Source organism: Cheilinus undulatus, linkage group 11 (genome assembly GCF_018320785.1).
Source record: "Cheilinus undulatus linkage group 11, ASM1832078v1, whole genome shotgun sequence".
NCBI classification, from domain to species: Eukaryota; Metazoa; Chordata; class Actinopteri; order Labriformes; family Labridae; genus Cheilinus; species Cheilinus undulatus.
The window spans coordinates 8,080,091-8,093,982 of NC_054875.1; the positions used below are offsets into that span (position 1 = coordinate 8,080,091).

Genomic DNA, 13,892 nt, shown 5'->3' on the forward strand with positions numbered 1-13,892 from the left:
TTTAATTCTTATTTTCTTTTTTTACAAAATAGATTTACACTTTTTAGAAGGCTATATACTACACAAATTATTTAAAGAGATTTTTTTCACTGATAAGAGTGGTTATTTTTTCTGGCTAAATATAAAATAAGGATATCACAGCTTGACTTTACAGTAGACCATGATTTTGCTGAACTCCACTGACCCCCAGTTTGGCCCCAGAAAGCTCTCCCCTTTACACCCCCTTATAGACAGCCTTGTCTCCACATGACTATTCTTGATTGTTCATGGCTGTGTTCAACCACAGGTACAGTAGGGGTCCTGGTCTCTGGCACCTTTATTTTTGGGGGTCACGGGCTGAAAAGGTTGAGAACCCCTGCCCTAGACCGTGCGTACTCGCCACATCCAGCCCTTACTCTGCCCTCGATATTTGTTATTTTACCAACAGACTATTTCCCACGGGAATGGTAATGCAAGGCACTACCATGATTGTGTCAATATTCCTGTTTTTTTTTTTCTTACTCAAGTCCAGCCTGTGGCTTCTTCCCTTCATGTCCTTTCCCCTTCTCTGCAACTGATTTCCAACTCTATGCACTGTCAAACTAAACCAAAGACAAAAGCCCAGCCCTACCAAAATAAGGGCAACAGCCCAAAAATAAATCAGAGAAACTTTGATCTTCCAGAGTCTGTTTCTGGTTATATATAGTTAAAAACCCTTTCTGGTCTGTATAGGATGAAGGTTTTCCATTTCTTAAATCAGTGACCATTTCTAATCGTTTTATTAGCATTTAATGGTGGGGAAATATGAATTGCCATTGGCTTTTTTCAGCTGTGTTTAATTCCACTGGAATTAAATTCTGAGTGAAACTATTTTAATGTTAATTGATTCATACAATGGAGAGAGCTTCTGAAATTGCATGAAGAAATGGAGTCTTCTTAATTATGCTGGAAAAGAGGAGCGTAGTGAAAGCAAAAAAGGAGGTCAGAGCGACGAGCAGAGGGAGTTCTGGCAGATTACAAATAAGCAGAACATGAGAGGGAAGAAGAAAAGGAAGTCAGCGAGGATTTAGATGGAAATGGGCGTGTGGGAGAGGAACGCATTAAGAATCAGAGGAACCCCAAAATTCAGCTGCTCATTTTTCCATCAGAAACACTTCACAAACCGCCCCTCCAGCTTCTCCTGCTCTGTGTGGAGTTGAAAGGAAGCGCCATATGATTGTAATGCTCTAAAGTGATCTCCTGCCTCCTTTTCCCCACTGGAGAACACACGAGTGGTTTATCTGCATGGCTGCGTTTGATCTTTCATCCCATCCCATGAGCTCATAGCACGCTGACAGGCTGCACTCCTACAAAATAAAAGACGCAGAGAAAGCGGGACTGTAACTGTACGCCGCCCTCCCCCTCTTCCTGTCTTCTGAAGGAAACTCATCCTTTTAACTGGTTCTGTGGTCCAGTCTGGTAAAGCCCAAATCTTCTGGGGAATGAGAAGGCTTTTTAGAGGTTTTCTCACTGATCCTTTTGTTGAAAGAGTGGATATTATGGAGGGTTTCTTTTCAGCAGTGCAGCAGAAGAAATATAACACAGTTACAGATGTAGAGTTGTGTGTCTAAACTAGCCAGATTAAAAATGACAGCTAGAATGCTTCTTAGTCTCTTCACTTTGTTGACAGATGGGTAAAATGAGTTATATGTTGGTTTAGATCATAATTTGATAGATGAAAAAATGAGTTGTTCAAGAGAATACAGTTCGATACAAAATAAGGCACCTTAAGTGCAGTTTTATCCAGATTCTCTAAATTTTTTGGTGATATTGTGGCCTGTAGAGGAATCCCTCAATTTTTGGAGCCTAATGGTTAAGGTGTGCCCCATGTGCATGGGTGGCCCAAGTTCAAGTCTGGACTGCATCCTTCTTTAAAGAAAAAAACAGCCTTATTCATTATACTGTTAAACATATACTGGTTTTTCTTTCCCTGTCCCAATTTTTTATGTGAACAATAGGAGCAGGCTCTCCATCCTTTCATTGTTGTCCTTATTATTCAATCTATTGTGGCAGGCAGCTGTGATAAAGTTTAGACATGGCGTTTGTCCAGCATTGTGAGGCCTGAAATGATAATATTGATACTAATTAGTTTAACTGACAGGTAATTCTGGTGCTGTCTACAAAAGGATCCAAGTTTAACCATTTAGCTGGCTTGTTGCCTAGATCCCTATTTAAAAGATACATTTTCTACACTACTTATTTGTTCAGGGGCTGGAGCCTATCCCGGCTGTCAATCAAGCTGGAGGCGGGTATACCCTGGACTGGTCGCCAGTCAATTGCAGGGCTGACAAACAGAGACAACAACTCTCAAACTCGTACCTGAAGCCAATTTAGATGCAGGAATGAACCCAACAAGCATTTCTTTGGTTGTGGGAGGAAGCCGGAGAACCCGGAGAGAACGCACTCAAACTCCGAACATGCAAATTCTGCAAAGACAGGCCCTGACCGAGACGCAAACCAGTGGCCAACTTAATCTGGATCACTAAAGAGATATGGGTTTCCATAACAAGGAGCAAGGTTGGACAGACATCAGCTAAGGAAACATGAGCAAGATCAGGGTTTACCGTACTGAACCAAACCAGACCGCTTTGGGGAGACAGACAATATGTGAGAGTTGTCCAAGTCCACTTTGGATGAAGGTTTTTAATTCATGTCTGCTCCTGTTTATCCGAGGGCTTTTTAAACTTTCAATCTGACACCAATCTTGGGACTCAAGAGTGTTTCAGGAACATGAACAGTTGGCAAAGCTATAACAGCACAAAACTCTGGCATTTTGATAGCACCTCTCTATGCTGATATCACTTCCTGCCCCCCATCTGCCCCACTATTTTCCATATTGTGGCGCCTTCATTTGGAGAGGACAGGAGAGTGGGTAGTTCAGGAAATCAGGGAGAGAGACTAGGGAATAGCATGCAGGACAGGGGTCACATGTCGGACTTGAACCTGGGTCAGTTGCTTGGAAGACTATCTTCGGTATATGAGGTATGGCGTAACTGCAGATGCATTGGTGCATCGCAGTTCTTGAACTCCTCACAATTTACTTGCAACTGTTTAAGGATTAATTTTCCTCTTATGCACACGTTTGCTGGACTAGATTTACTTTTGTAAGTTCTGATTCTCTTTAGTAACAGTTATTAGAATGACAGAGGTTGTATGGTTTTAAATCACACTACAAAAAAGGTTTTTTGAGGATCAATGTAGCAAAACTTTTGACAACTTCATTCTCCACTAATAGTTCCTCTCATCACCCATCAGTTCTGTAAAAAGAGACCGTGCTTTGTGGTTTTACATTTGAGTTACTGAATCAATCTTGTTTCTATTTTCCTCATGGTTGCTACACAAAACAGGAGAGGGAGTCCAAAAATGTGAGATTAAACCAAGCAGGTCTGACACCGTCTAACACATAACCAGATGTTGTGTTGTGATTTTATTCTGGAAGCATCAGTGTCACACAACACCAAACCAATTAACCGCTGCATGGGTGAGCCAGGAGGCGCCAAAAGCCAAAGCACACAGCAGCGCTGTGATCTGGATGTTTCCTCTGCTAAGGGTCAGAATAATGCCAGGGAAGTAAACCATCAGGCTGCGATAAACGCACCGCCTCTGATCTCTGGGCCAATCCCATAAACGCTGCCAACACTTCACAGCTGGCTGGCCCGCGATCTGCGGATGATTTCATTGGTTGGGCCCCTGCTCAAAGGGCCACAAACACCATTCAGAGTTCATTCATTGTCCAGGGCCCAAAGGTTTGGGCGTTGAAACACAGCTGGTGGCGGAAACACTACAACAGTGACCTTGATGGTGGCTGCATCCTGTACAGGCAGGAAGAACCTTGTGCTTTGTTATGGTTACTGCCCTTTATTCATGTGTTAACATGGAAATAGAGGTGATATGATGGAAAGAACAATGAGGAAGAGGATGGATAGTTGATGGAAAAAAGAAATAAACAAGAGGAAAGTCACCAGGAGGAAAGAAATGTGGGCCAGAGGAAGACGGTAGAGCAGAGACCTGGATCGAAAATGAGGTGAGAGGGTAACGGGGCGAACCACAACTAGGGCAACAGGATACTGGCGGCTCATGTGACGAGCAATAATGAAACAACAGAGATTTTTATGCATAATTAAGAGGGTAAAGTCATGGGGAGAAGAGGAAGAGAGTACAAAAATGCAGAAGAAAGAATAATTTGATGACTCAGGTTTGGAGAAACACAAGGAAAAAGGCGAGATAAGCTGACGTAGAAGAGAGGAGATGTGGTGACTTACCAACAGGAAGGTCCTGATGTTGGGGATCTTGTTTAACTCCATGAGAAGCCGTAGAGCCTTCTCGTGATTACTGCAGTACTCGCCGTACACCGAGAAGCTTCTCCTCTGCAAAAAAAGGAAGAAAGCACAAATCAGAACAGCTAAACACAGACGAGACACCAAAGCCCTCATTACACGACCTGTGCAAGGCAGGACGTTTGCAGATGTAAAGAGGCACTTTGACTTATAGTTCAGGGCACCTTTGCATACAGTTAAACTAACAAAAAGAGACTTTTTCAACCTTGGAATATTAGTTTCAAAGTCAGTCTTACAGTACAATCACTTTAGTGGCAGAATGGCATTCATCCTGCTTCCACAGAGAGCCCTGGTTGACTGCCTTCTGCCCTATGTAGCTTTGGCAGGTGGACATAATTCTCTTGGGAGATGTGCATAAATCTAACTAGTGAGTAATGTGCTCATTTCAACATTTGCATTTCATATTTTGCAGTTAATCATTGTTGCAGCTGTGTGTTAAATTGTTGCAGCCATTGCCATCATTTGTTGCAGCAGCAAAATGTTTTTGTTTTTGGAATCTGGGATCCAACATGATCACTCCTCACAGGTTTATTTACATGCAAAATTTGAAATGAGATGCCATTCTAATAAGAGAGCCTAAAGGTGGATGCTGGGGTGGTGGTAGGTTGAAAGCAATAGTGGTTTGAAGGCAGAGCTAGCAATAACAGAGCAGAGGGAGAGACGAGAAATCTTTCTGCTTAAATAGACCAAAAAATTGGGAAGATGCTTGCAGGTGTTACTCCAGTTAGCAGTCATTTCTTTTTATCATAAACTCATTAAATATATCAAGACAGCAAGACAGCATCAGGTTTACTAGGGTTATTGTTGTCATGATACAGGCTGATGTCAGCTAAATTAGGTTACTATTGCCAGACATTGTCGAGAGCAGGTCGTACACTGTGCAGTTTTTACCTGATTCAGATGCAAATTTTGAGTTGTACAACTCCCTTGAACATCCGGCTGACTTTTATCCTGACCATGCATTGTTTGTAGTGCAGTGTACAAGGAGAGATGATGGCCCAACACAGCCCAATCAACTGCTCCCAACTGTTGCGATGGATTACTGACATGTTTGATGTTCTGGTCATATGACTGCACACAGTCCCACAGTGAGAGCAGAACCCTCAACTTTGTGACAGTTTTTTTGTCTTGTCAGACAAATTGTAACAAAAGAGAACTGCATTGGTGTTGTTTGGGAAACAGGAGTGAAAGTAAACAGCCAGACAGAACAAAGTGGGAGACCAACAAAAGGCAGCTAATTAACAGCTACACTTTAACAACAGAGTATATGTGGATTCAGGAGACAATAAGAGCAGATTACAGACTTCACAGCAGCATTATTATTGTTTATGAGAAGCCCCATACGCCTCACAAACACCTGCATGTTGACCAAAGTCCCAAACTTGAGCAACAATATCCTGGTGTTGTTTGTTTCAGAGTAAAAAGAGCAATGCTGGCATCATAAGCAGGCCTTTATACAGCCTTAATGAGGGACCTCTGAATGAAAGGGGCTCATATTTCACTGGCTAGTTTGCAGCCTTGAGCTTCAACTAAGACGACTGACAGGAGGAAGATTGACGAGGCAGAGCAGAAAGTGAGGAGACAGCAGTTATTGCAGTCTGATAAGTTTCACTTCTACTATGGCGGGGAAAAGTCTTGGATAGCTGCACTTCCACAGCTGTCATTGTGTATTATTTTGACTGGTTATAGTAGGAGCATTAGCGTTTACAATGCCAGGCTGTCATGAGTAATTGAGACAGTGATGAGACAAAACTACGAGTGCATCTCGAAGCTTTTTTTTTTTAGAGATTTTACCAGCATCATTGGGCATCATTTACACTTCTCTTTTCTAGAGTTACAGACATCATTAGGGTGAAAAAAAGCATGGCAACATTTCCTCTTTTTTTCAGAGGTGACAGCACCACACTGTCGAAGCAGTCCAAACAACTCTACACCCAGAAAAGCGCTTTTGTCCAGCTGTCATTTACTCTTCTTTACCCTGTGTAATACAACACCTAGGCCTGGTTATATACTATAGCTTTAGATGCATTATTCATACAGCGTGCCATAGATAACAATGTATACACAGCATCACAGCTGCAGCTGAGTTTCCAGCCTGCAGCTTTGTTGAAGCCTATTGTATATTCTTAACTATTGTGCAGTAATTGGGATGTGAAACTGTGCATATGCCGGAGCGTGAGCTGGAGGTCCAGAAACTGAAACGGTCATTTGAAACAGCCTTACGAGTGAAATCCAAAACTGCAGGTGCAGGAGACGTCTGCTTTCATCCTTAACCAAAGTGCTGCAGCCTGAAGGTATTGTGTTTAAAGCTGGACTGGCTGTAGCGCTACAAAGGAGTAGTTATTATGAAGCCACTGCTGTCAATTAAACCGCAGTTCGATAGCATCTTTTAATCAAACAGAAATGGAAAACACCTTTGAAAATAAAATAGTTACCAAGCCTGCATCCTGCAGAGGCACAGATGTGTGGGTTTTCTCCTATACACACACTTATAAAGCATGTCACTGCAGAGTGTATTGGTGTGTTTTACATAGTAACCCAGTAGTGGTGACAGCAGCAGCCAAAACAAAGCTAACCACTCTTTTTTTAGATCCCCGTGTCTTTGTTCGATCCCGTCTGGAGCAGAAGCAGCTTAAAATGGTTTGTACATGTGTAAAACAAGTCAGCAGCTTGATGTAAACAGTGGTCAGTGTTAACCACACGCAGACAGCACCCCAAACACACCCAGAGCCACGTCTGGTAGGGGACTTCATCCAAGGAAGCAGCGGGTGCAACAGCTGGGCCGGCATATGGTGTGAAACTGCTGATACTGTCAAACTGAGTTAGTACACTACACAGACAGAGGAGGGGGACTCAAGGGGTCAATATGCATGCATCACATTAGTCAATTTGTACATATGAGGGGGTTAATTATCTGTATTCATTATAGTCTGGTTATAGCATCAGATTTCACATGCTGGGATAAAAGCTGTATTGTTTCTGAACATTTCTACCCACCTCCCAGACCCACACTAAAAGATGTTGAAAATCCTAACAGATGTTTAAAATCTGAGACCTCACACATGACTAAATAATGACAGATTTTTATTTTAGTGTTTATAGAGAAGGAGCAGAATTAGTCAGAGAAGAAGCAAAAATAAAACTGAATCTTCTCTACTGTATAGTAATGCTTTACAGAACATTAACATATCCAGACCTCATCCCAGTGCCAAATCGTCCCCTATCCTAACAGGGGAGGGCAGCCCATATGAACCGTCAAGCTACAGATAAACTAACCTCATGACTTCCTCTCCAATAATACCAAATATAAAGATTATAAGTGATGGTCAGAATGATGTCCTGGCACCAATCCTTTCAGGTTAAAAGTCACATTCAAAAAGTGCTGAGCCAACAAATGGACACTCAATGTTCAAGTTAAAGTTCCTGCAACAACCTCAGCTTCACGTGAGGAAGAAGACACCTCTTCCGAGTTCCCGTGTGTGAACCACAGTCGTCCCGGATAAAGAAGGTGGTTCTTGCACCAGCCTCGAAAGCCTGCTGTTCCTTCTTAACCTCCACCGGGTAGTCGGGAAAAGCGTGGTTTGCTTTGCCATTGTGGCACAGAGGGTATTGCTGACAGGACAGTTTTAGTTTGTTCTCCCTCACCTAGAAGTGATGAATCCTAGCTATCATTAAGCATGGCTGTACCCTTCACCAAAGAGCTCTTTTCCCATACAGTGAGCTCAGTCCACTGCAAGTGGCCTGGGAAAGCTGTCAGCACGGAGAAGCTTCGAGATAAACTGCGGCACAAACTCGGTAGGGGGTCTGTTCTCGATTTTTTTCAGGCAGACCAACAATTTTGATGTTTTGACACCTGGAATGAGCTTCGATGTCCATCATTTTTCAGAAATAGCGCTCGATTTTCAGCATGCAGACTCATATTTCTTTTTTTGGTTGTTTTCTAGGCTGTAGAAAACAAGATGTTTCCATACATCACTATTACCAGATCCATAAAGCTAGTTTAAATTGTGTTATTCTAGTTTAAATTTAAAAAAATCATTTAAAAACAAAAACTCTGGACAACTTGCAGTGATAATTTGTGCATAACAGTGTTAACTGTCATGTAAATGAACCCAGTGATATCAGCTTACTCCTCCGTGCTCATGGATATGGTACCACTTCAGTAGCTGAACCTGGAAACAGCCAGCCTTTTTGTAGATCTGTTTACAACCCAGCCCAGCTCCAAGGTATTTCCTTCTCTCAAGTGACAACAACTGCAGTCAACCCAGTCTCTTCTAAAGGTCTATGCAGGGCCAGAATGTGAACCACAAAGTCAAATTTAAACACCAGGACTGCTCTGAAAGACTCAAAGACACCAGTGTAGCCAGAATAGCTCAAAGGCCGGGGTTGTCCTTTTGATAAAGGTGAGTCTTTATTTAAATTCTTCAGCACAGGAATGTTATTTCACAGGCTGAATGAGGAGTTAGTATCAAACACTGAGAAATCACAGAGAGGCAGAGCATAATGGGCGTAGTTCAGGAGGTGCATAATGACATGACTGTTGCTTGGTGCTCTGAGCTCATGTATACACTCCCAGAAATAGAGCAAATATTGATGTCTCTGATTCTCCACTAACATGATTCACTGTTTCACCTTTGCAGAGCTCCAATAAGCTCACGCAGGCCGGGATCTGAGGGGCGTGCATCTGTCTGTGACATTTTTCCTCAAGTTTGTCTGAAATATTTTATTTGGTTAAAGCGACATAATAAATGTGATAAACAATCTTCATTCTGCCTGTGAATAGAAATGAAGACGACTGATTTATTTGTTCATCAAAGAGAGGATTCTTTCTTTTTTTTACAGCTGCAGCCTCCCAAGAAATGTTGGCAACATCTGACTTTGAATAGCAATGAATCTTCCCATTTATCTTCCCTAAATGTGAGTGGCAGACAGTCTAGTGGGACAATGCAGGGGGTTAATCAAATCCCAGTCATGGTGTTGACCTCTGCTCGGGGTCAAGGGCTGTGGCCGGGGGCGCCAGACGGGGCCAATGATTGGCTGTGAGGAGGCAGTGTTTAAGGAGACAAAGGCCTGGGCTTGTAGAGGAAAGTGTAATGGATATATTTATGCTAACTCTTTATAAACCTCCTACGCAGTTTTAAAACACAGCAATTTACAGACATTTAACAAATGGTTGTCAAAAATTTGACTTATCCAATAAAGTCACAGCGTTAATGCAAGCAAAGTGAGGTGTGTGTGCCACCTGTTCACTGGCTTTTTTTTTTCAAGCTGATCTTAAAAAACAAATTTTTTAAATGCAGATCTTTCTTTATTGCATTTCTGATTGATTTTTCCCCCTCCGACTTGCGCTTTTTATCGTGTTTAACCCTCAGACATCACTTTAATTTACTACCCTTTCAAGTCAATAAGGACAAAAATGTCCACTTCCACAAAACTGCTATAAAAACTTAACAGATTAATATTTCTGCCTTTTTTTTTGCATAAATCTCTTAAACAACGTCAGCTGTGCTCAAAACTACCAAACATTCAATCATTTTGAGACTTTTAACCCTTTAAATGCCAAAGTCAATGTTGTTTTCTATGAAAAAATGCAACAAATGTGTTATCTTCCTTAAACCAAATGTTGGATGGCTGGGGCATTATTTCTAAATCCATCTTGGATATGTAAATGTTCAGCCAAAATATTGACTTTGATGCATTATTAGTTTTTTGTCTAGCAACCGATTAAAAATATTCTACCCTTTCGAATCATTAGGGACAAAAAAGTCCACTTCCAAAAACGGCAATAAAAATAGTATACATTCATATTTTTTCTGCTTTTTTTGGTCAGATCTTTTGATCAACTTCAGTTCTGATCAGCTTGCAGAGGTAGTCTCAACTGCAGTATTGATAAAAACATCCTGCCCTAATTTAGACAATTTTTGCATCTCTGCTATGAAAATTTGCCTGAAATCAGAAGAAGACCTGTGTCCACAGCCGGCACTTAAGTGGCATCACTCATTCTAATACAAAATCGATGTGTTATCAGCGACCCGAGCGCTACAGCATCAGCTCATTTGAAAGAAGTTGAACTTTTGAAACAGCACCAACCTCGTTATTATCTCCCTGTCCAGTCAAAATCAGGAGAGGGCGCGACTTCTGATATTACCTTTATGAACAGCAATGAGGAAGGAATGACGATCTGACTCATCTTTTTGAAAGTGTGATTTTCAGGTCTACAGCTGCTGTAGGATATGATATCTGTGTGTTTTCTTATGTTTCCTGCTGTTTTTCCTTGAATTAAGGAGAATATTAAACAGCCTGTATTAATGATGTTACAGATACTACTGACAGATGCAGATGTCAGCTTTCACAACCCAGAAAAACAATAAAAGCAGTTGAAAGGTGCTCTGAAACGGAGGCCAATAAACTGCAGGCAAGAGAAACCAGTTGTCTGTTCATCCATTAAATCATCTATCCAGGACTTTATTGATTAATCTGTGCAACAATCTAAGATTGAAATCAATACAATCTGGTTTTTTGGTTGCTTTAGCACATCAGATTTTGAAGTCCTTATTCTTTCCTTACATACTCCATAATGCAGCTATGGTTTAACAAACCTTGAATCATTATTTTTCTAGCCAACATCATAGATCCGATCAGCTGTGTCTGTGTTTTTCTACACAGTCAATACTTGTTATTTGTGGTTAAGGTATCCCAATTAAAAGTGTTGCTTTAGAGGCAATGGGAGGTCAGAAGACCTCCACCTGCAGGCTGTGGCCTTTTGGTCTGACAGTCAGCAAAGAAGCAAAAAGGCTGACTAATTGATTCAAGTAATCCTCATTATCTGCACCCTTAAAAGTGTACAAACATGCACTTTTTCATAGTATTATACCGTAAATTCAAACAATAGTTTCATTTGATTTCAGCGCCTCATCATTATGCTTTAGACTGAGCTGATGCTGCAGTCACAGGTACTTTCGTCTTCCTGTCATCGCACTGAGATTTACTCACAGTAAATTGAAATCCAAGCACCTGCAGCCTTCATTACCCATCCAGTCTGACCTCTATATCTCCCAGTCTGACCACAGAGCGCTGAAAAAAAACAGGCTGGGCTCCTTTAATCGATTCTCCACGCTGACACTGGGCCCGACAGATTGAATGACCATAACCACCGCATGTGTGAAGGTAAGATTTGATGGGCCGATTCAACAGCTACCTCCAGATGAGATTAAATCCCCTTCATGCATCCACGGGGTTAAAGGACACGCTGTAGATGGATGGCAAATGAGTGCTGTTGTTTATAAGATGTTGTGATTTCTCAGGGGCGTCACCTTTGGTGGAGGTAGAAACTTATGTTGGTTTAATTTAGTAGAGATGTACATCCACACATTTCTGCCTCCATGAACAGACCGAACCATGAGAAGGCTAAAGGTCACACTCAAGTGTATATAGGCTGTATAAGCATTTGTTATCAGTCTTAAAAACACTAGAATTTCAACCTATCGCTGCTCTGTAACACTGACCTGCAGCCTGGATGTGTAAACCGAAGCCGAGATGAAGTGTTGTGTGCTTCAATGAAAGGGAGTTGGACGGCAGAACAGGACGAGGCAATATATCGCATTTCAGATGCTGTATATGGATCTATTTTCAAACAAGACTTAGGGTGAGACAGCAACATTTGTATGGATATATTTATGTTGCACGTGATTGGAAAAAAATGCGGCAAAAAATGAGTGAAAAGAGAATAAAATAGGCAGATAGCTGTAAAAAGATGGAAAAATGGGGAAAAGTGTTATTTATTGGCAAAAGGCAGCTTATATGGGTAAAAAATGGTGAAAAAGGGGGGAAAAAAGCAGGATGAAAGTAGCTAAAACTGATGAAAAAGGGCAAAATGGGCGAAAAGTGGCTAAAAGAAGTGGTTAAAATGGGCTAAAAGCATCAGAAATTGATTAAAAGTGGCAAAAGAAATTGTAAATAAGGGCAATGAAAATATATAGAGAAAAAAACAAAGGTTGACAGTTAAGTTTGACCATTAAAACCTACTGTCTAAGTGTGAAACCAACTGATTAATGTGACTTGCAATGGATGATTTCTGAGGTTAAAGTTTCCATTTTCTATGTAATAATATTTTAAATTAAGACATAAAAGAGCCACAAATCATCAGAAAAGAGCAACATGTAGTTTAAGAGCCACGCGTCGAGTATCACAGACCTGTAGTAAGATGCTTATCATTCTATTTATTCTCTTAAGAAGCATTTACAGAATTAGTAAAACTAATACCTATCCTAAGTAAAACTTGATACCAGAACATATTTGTGCATTATAAGTGCTCTCTCTTTTTTGGGTTAAAAATGACCAATAATCTTTAAGTTCCTGTACTTTTAGATGCCAAGAATTATCAAAATAACTGAGGTTTTATCATTTTAAAACTTGGTATTTAGGGATATAAATACTTCAGACAACTTTTGCACACTGGCACACCGAACGTCAAACCAAAATCTAAAGGCGCACCATCATCAAATCCACACACGCCTCTTTTAAAGTTCTCACAGTGTTTTTAGTTGGCGTATAGTTACAGTCATAACACGTGGTTGGTCAAATTCACAGTGCTACACCATTTGGGGACAACTGAACTACACAAAAACATGCTAAAGATATTTATCCATTGTCTTTAATCCTGCTGTGTACACTACTTTTATTTGTCCTCTTATTTCTATTGTGTTATTACTTTGTCAACAATACTTTTTGCTGCTGTACATTTTGGAATTTCCCCTTGTGGGGCTACTAAAGGAATATCTTATCTTATTTTATATTTCCAGACTTGCTTGTTCACACATCCTCCCTACAGCAGGAAGTTTTCTTGAGTGGGTTTTGTGCAAGTGTGAATAGGGCTGCAGGCCTAATATTAGATCATTTTGAAATTATGACTGAAGATCATCAAAGTTTTTTGTCTTTTTTTATGCCACCTATCATAAAAAAATGTTTTTTCCATCTGAAACACTCATGGTATATCAGAGCATGGAGAGTTTTAAAAATCTGAATGTATGGAAACATTGCTAATGTTTTTGTACAGTTTAGTCGACATGTAGGAGTTTGTCTCTTTTGATCATTAAAGATGAAATACTGTAAATAAATATTGTTATTTTTGTTGCTGTGCGAGCAGGTTTCCAATACAGTTTATTTTACAAGATTTTTTTCATTACAGGAGAAAAATCTAAATCTAAACTGTATATCACCATTCAGCTTGAAATATTGAGACAGGATTTTTGCCACCTGTCATCCAGCCCCTGATAAAAGTCTTTAAGCCCCTTTAATTACAATCTAACTGGCCCTGTATCACCGCCCTGCAGGCTGATGGAGAAAACTGATGGAAGAATATCTCGCTGAGGTGTTTTGTGCTTCAGTGAAAGCGAATTTCAGATCAGTGAGAGACAAATGGAGAGAAAGCGAGCGAGAGCGAGAAGGAGTTTGAGATTGAGTGCTACCAGCAGAAGCATTGTCCCCTCCACTGAGTGACACACCATCTCTTCCTCCCTGGACACAGACCCCTCTTTG

General features: G+C 40.8%; 1 protein-coding gene across 1 annotated transcript in view; it reads right to left on the reverse strand.

Annotated features, from left to right (window-relative positions):
- prex1 (phosphatidylinositol-3,4,5-trisphosphate-dependent Rac exchange factor 1) overlaps positions 1–13,892 on the reverse strand; it is a 197,365-nt gene that overhangs the window by 127,402 nt on the left and 56,071 nt on the right. The window contains exon 4 of the mRNA XM_041799139.1: positions 4,281–4,385. Coding sequence (XP_041655073.1) covers positions 4,281–4,385 — 105 coding nt within the window. The remainder of the gene's footprint in view (positions 1–4,280; positions 4,386–13,892) is intronic.